Here is a 6141-nt window from a genome sequence, read left to right on the forward strand (position 1 = left end):
ACGGTGGAAATTAAGCAATCAATCGAAAAGCCTCCACCGTGAGTTTCAAATTGTGTTGGACATTGAATTGTTTCCATGTTGCTTGACTTTGACTCGTGACAATTTTGTTGGACACATCTTTGTGTGGAAAATTCAGCCTCATCCAGGAGTTCCCTCATGATAACTTTCTCCTCTAACGGGGCAGTCACGCATACGTTAGGCAAATATGAGCTTATATACACACATGAGAGCGAGCTGCTTTAGGAGTAGAGCTCACCATTAAACATGGGTGGGAGAACCCCTCTTCTTGTCCTCACCTTTTCTCTTGCTGTTCTGAGCATTAAGCTTGGGATTTCTCATGGCTGCCGAGAGACGGAGAGGAAAGCCCTCATCGACTTCAAGCGTGGACTTCATGATCCTTCCAATCGTCTCTCTTCCTGGGTCGGGGAGGACTGTTGTGCGTGGGAAGGTGTTGGCTGCAGCAACATCTCTGGTCATGTTATCAAGCTGGATCTTCGAAATAGACGACGAATGGATCTATATGAAGACTGCACTCATCAGGAGGTGTACTACTTGTTGGATGATGATCCAGGATGCAATTGGGCAGTGCGTGGTGACATAACTCCATCACTGCGTTCTCTCCAACAACTTAGTCACCTGGACCTCAGCGGCAACTCTTTTACCCATAAACCTATCCCCAAGTTCTTGGGAGCTTTCAGAAGACTAACATATCTTAACCTGTCAGGTGCAGGCTTCATGGGCAGAGTACCTGACCAGCTCGGAAATCTATCCACTTTGCAGCACCTCGACCTTTCTTATAACTGCTATGGGGATGATGAAGGTGATGGCTTCTTCTGCTTGTACCTTGAGAATACGAGATGGGTCTCTATGCTCACTTCCCTTCGGCACCTTAACATGAATTGGGTCAATTTGACAAATGCATCCAACTGGTTGCAAGATTTGAACGTGCTACCACGTGTTCAAGAGATTGAATTAAGTTCTTGTGACTTAGGGACCTTTCCCCGTTCGCCGTCTCATGTCAACTTCACATCTCTCACCACTCTTGATTTACGAGGCAATGATATAAACTCCACCATACCAAATTGGGTGTTCAATATTACTAGCCTCGAGTTCCTTTATCTTGGTGGGAATGACCTATATGGGTTCTTCCCTGATTCTGTTACGAAGTTGACGTCTCTCAAGGCACTCGACTTGTCTAGCAGTGTATTCCAAGATGGCTTGAAGCAGGTAGCTCCTATATCCAACCTCTGCAAGCTCCAAATTCTCAACCTGCGCTATGTGCCTATCAAAGATGTGTTTGCCAATCTAAAAATGATTTTCTCTGGATGTCTTAAGTATAGCATGGAGGAATTGGACCTCAGCGACACCCAGCTGAGTGGTTCCTTTCCGGATTGGTTAGGGAACATCAAGAATCTCAAATCTCTTGATCTTTCTTTCAATTCTATCTATGGATCAGTACCTGCATCTATCGGGAATCTATCATTGCTGCAACATTTGTATTTATATTCCAATGATTTGAATGGGACGATTTCAGAAGCAATGAGACAACTGAAGAGTCTCGTTGATTTGGATCTCGAAAGTAACTCATTGAGCTTATCAGAGGACGACCTGGCTAATCTATCGAGTTTGGAATATTTGGACATTTCGTATAATTTTATTGAATTGAACAAAAGCGATGATTGGATCCCTCCTTTTCAGCTTCGAAGCCTCTCCATGGAGTTCTGCCAAATAGGGCCCACGCCCCAATTTCCAAAATGGCTTCGAACACAAACCACTCTTCGTCAACTAGATTTGTCTAGTGCAGGTATCAAAGACCCGTTTCCCAACTGGCTTCCTTCCGGTCTCCAGTATTTGTATCTCTCCGATAATGAGATCACCTGTGATGTATGGCAATATTTTCCAAATCTAATTATGTTGGATCTCAGAAATAACTCTTTATCAGGATATCTTCCTTCAAATTTATCAAACATGATGCCAAGTCTCAAATATTTGGATCTCTCCAACAACAAGATTACGGGTGAGATATCACAATTCTTTTCAAAACTGAGATATTTGTTTCTTTCAAATAACTTCTTCTTAGGGCATTTTCATCCAAGAATCTCACACACAATGCTAAGCTTATTATCGTTTGATTTATCTACAGCTTCAAGTTTTCTATATTATTTTTGTTGAAATACTCTAATTTTCAAAATGACTCCTAACACAAATATCCCTTCATGTTTTATATTTTCACTTGCAGGAGTAAAAGACATGATTCTCGACAGGCTTCCTTCTAGTCTTGAGCGTTTGGACCTTTCTTATAACTCTCTCCATGGATCACTACCTGTATCTCTTGAAAACCTCTCTATGCTGCGATCTTTGAATTTAAGATCTAATAATTTGAGTGGGATGCTTCCAGAAGGCATCAAACAATTGAAGGGCCTCGTCGATTTGGATCTCTACAAAAACTCGTTGAGCTTATCGGAGGACGACCTTGCTAATCTATCAAGTTTGAAATATTTGGACATTTCATACAACTCTATACACTTGAACAAAAGCAATGACTGGATCCCTCCTTTTCAGTTTAATAGCATTGACATGCAATTCTGTCAAATACTGCCGATGCCTCAATTTCCGAAATGGCTCCGAACACAAACCACTCTTTGGGAATTAGATTTATCAAATACAGGTATCAAAGAAGCGTTTCCAAATTGGCTTCCTTCAAGTCTCAGATATTTGTATCTCCCAAATAATGAGATCAACTGTGATATACGACAATATTTTCCAAATCTAATTATATTGGATCTCATAAATAACTCGTTATCAGGGCACCTTTCTCCCAAAATATCAAATATGATGCCAAGTCTAGAATATTTGTATCTCTCCGATAACAAGATTACTGGTGAGTTGCCACAATTCTTTCCAAAACTGAAATATTTATTTCTTTCGAATAACTCGTTCTCAGGAAATCTTCCACCAAGAATCTCAGACACAATGCCAAACTTACAATGGTTTGATCTATCTACAAATAATATGAGTGGCGGTATTCCCTTCTCTTATTGTCGATCCAGGTATTTGGAAGGGCTTCAGCTTTTTGAAAATAATTTGTCAGGAGAGGTGCCTAATTGCTGGAAAAATTCCTCAAATTTACTTCTTTTAGACTTATCAAGCAATAAATTAGTAGGTGGAGTCCCTGATTCGTTCTGTAATTTGCAAATGCTAGAGTCAATGCACTTGAGTCACAATAATTTATCCGGGCAGATTCCTCGTTGTTTAAAGAGTTGCACAGAACTAGCAACTCTCGACTTGGGCCACAATAACTTCGTAGGGAATATACCAACTTGGATTGGAGAAAGCCTATTGTACCTGAAAACACTTAGCTTACGCTCCAATGCCTTCAACGGCAGCATTCCTCAATTATCTTCTCTACCATCTCTTCGTATCTTGGATCTCTCCAACAATAATCTTTCAGGAACAATACCACAGACCTTTGGGAACTTCAGGGCATTAAGAAGTGCTCCTACATATCATTGTTGTTACTTCAACAACGTTCGACTCTATGAAGATGATATGTGGCTCTTTATAAAAGGAAGTGAATTCAAGTATACCACCAGTCAACTTTCAATTGATGCACTTATTGATCTCTCCAACAATAACTTATCTGGATACATCCCTGAAGAGTTGGGGAATTTGCATGGATTGCGGAGCTTAAATCTGTCCAGAAATTACCTTATAGGTCAGATACCATGGAGCATTGGCAGAATGAAACAACTGGAAGTTCTCGATCTATCAAGAAATAATCTCTCTGGTGCAATTCCTTCCGATTTGACAGCCTTGAATTTCTTGAACCAATTAAATTTATCATATAATAATCTTTCAGGAAGGATTCCCACTGGCAACCAGTTGCAAACTTTTACTGATCCATCTATTTATGCTGGCAATCCAAATCTTTGTGGCCCTCCTCTCCCCAAAAATTGTACGATAAATATAGCGAAGGTTGATGAAGAAGAGCAAAATGAATATTCTTCTAAAAGCAGAATGGAAACACTTTGGTTATACACGAGCATCACACTAGGATTTATTACCGGATTTTGGACGGTTTATGGAAGCCTTTTGTTGCTTCGGACATGGAGGATCGTGTACTTCCGTGCCATTGATAACATGTTTGACAAGCTATATGTGGTGATGATAGTGACCGTGGCAAAATACAAAAGGAAGCTATGATGACTCTGATTGTTAGAGGGGGTCTACATGACTCATCGGACTTAAGCAATAGCAATGCCATTGGTATATGATATGCTCATGGTTTGTATATTTTTCATAACACACCATCACATGATTTTAATTTTCCCTTTTTGTGCATGCTATAGTAACTCTGTTATATGATCTGTTGATGTTTGTCTACGTAGTTGTTTGTCAAAACTTGATGTCATCGAAATATGAGTTCTCTGCCTATGGTTTATGAGCTGTAATTTCCTTCATGCGACGGTGTTTATGGTGTCATGACCAACATTTGATGGTAAATTCTTACCTCAATTGAATAATTTAATAACATATTAACGGAGTCAAGTAAATGATAATAATTTGAGTAGTATTTTTTTTATTTTTTTATTTAAGAATTAGATAAATAGTTGAATCATGTTGATTGGAAGTAACTTTCTTTCATTGCCTCAAATGTATTATTTGACATGACACCCGATCACAGATGGAAGATCTTTCCTGTTTTTACTGTAAATTTTACACTACATAAAAAAATACAGTAGTTGATAAAAAAGAATAAATAATTTACATGCTTACTTAATAATCCATTTGAGAAATACTTTGAAGTTGATGCAAATAAGAAGAAGCTCGTCATGCCATCTTCAATATATATTAATAAGAAGACAAGTGTCTAGGAGAAATCTTAGGCAAATATAATTAATACATAACAAATATAATTTGTATCGGTTGGAGTTAATTAATACGTCTCCTAGATAATAGCATCATCTTCAATAGTATATTAATAATTAATAAATATTAATACAAACAATAAGTCATCTCCATTGTCTAGGAGAAATCAATTAATTGAAATGACAAATATATGCCATCTTCATTAAAAAGAAAGAAAGAAAAAAAAAACGAGCAATTAAGTGCATTCGCATAACTGCAAACAATTATTACTTTCCTAGGTATAGTTATACACATCTTTGGGATCGAATTGATTGAAAATAAGCTCGTCAATCCAATAATTCAATCCATGTGATGCTGAGCATCAGCAAACTTCGTTGTTGCATATTGATTTGAAGATGAACTTTTAAATCATGACATGGCTTGCCATATAACATGCGCTATAATTATTTTAAACTATCTCTAAATCTCTACATCCTCTGATTAACGATTGATGCCAATGTAAGATGTAGAAACAACTACTCCGTGTACAATTTCCAACATTATGACATTTCAAACTTTCTTCATAAATCTTGGTGAATTTCTCGACTTTTTTGAATTTTTTTTTAAGAAAGATAATTTTATTGAGTCAGAAAAAGACAGGAAAAGAGTTTGCCTAAGTTGTCCAGCTTACAACAATGGGAGAACCCAATGGTTCTACCCAAATAAGCTAATTGATACATATTTTAGTTGAAGAATCTTGGTACATAATTGAGATCAAAAGAGTGTAAATTGTCCATCCTCAACTTAATTTCAGCAGTTATGGGTATAAGGTGCCAAGGGGGTTCCTTGGTTCCATTGATTCAATGATCGAGATGAGTGATTGAGAGTCCGATTGAATCTTTAGGCTGGTTATTTATAGTTCTTGAACATGGTGGAGCCCTTTCATCAATGGATTGTGCGCTTGTAAGGGAAACTGCCCACAGCAATGGTAGAGTTGGAAGGCGAGAGGAAGCAAAACCCAATACCTACAGTAAGTTCAGTAAAAGAGACTGAACAATCGCATTACATAATATAGTCAAAAGTTTCACCCGTTAGGTTCGGACCCAGAGAATTGAATTTTTTTTTTTTAAACAGTAACAACTTTCATCGAAATTAAAGAAAGATAACAAGAGGATTAGATGATATATCAGAATCACCCACTTTATAAAAACATGAGAACCCATTGGTTCTTAGAAAAGCAACAAGCTGATGAACTTTGCTGTTGAGAGCCTTGGGGATAAAACCGTGAGCAAT

At 37.8% G+C, this 6141-nt stretch overlaps 1 protein-coding gene across 1 annotated transcript; it reads left to right on the top strand.

The window, feature by feature from the left end:
• The first annotated feature begins 214 nt into the window (after window positions 1-214).
• LOC135612839 (receptor-like protein EIX2) lies at window positions 215-4583 on the top strand. The gene is made up of 2 exons (XM_065109570.1): window positions 215-2017; window positions 2240-4583. Exons 1-2 carry the CDS (start codon window positions 265-267, stop codon window positions 4201-4203), a joined length of 3717 nt encoding a protein of 1238 aa, XP_064965642.1. The 5' UTR covers window positions 215-264; the 3' UTR covers window positions 4204-4583.
• Window positions 4584-6141: the final 1558 nt, after the last annotated feature.

This window comes from Musa acuminata, chromosome BXJ1-2 (genome assembly GCF_036884655.1).
Source record: "Musa acuminata AAA Group cultivar baxijiao chromosome BXJ1-2, Cavendish_Baxijiao_AAA, whole genome shotgun sequence".
Classification (NCBI taxonomy): domain Eukaryota; kingdom Viridiplantae; phylum Streptophyta; class Magnoliopsida; order Zingiberales; family Musaceae; genus Musa; species Musa acuminata.

Excerpts from the sequence above, each read along its gene's own strand:
- LOC135612839 (XM_065109570.1), top strand. The coding sequence starts at position 265 with ATGGGTGGGAGAACCCCTCTTCTTGTCCTCACCTTTTCTCTTGCTGTT. Across the intron at positions 2,018-2,239 it reads CTCCAACAACAAGATTACGG|GAGTAAAAGACATGATTCTC; the intron begins GTGAGATATCAC and ends TTTCACTTGCAG.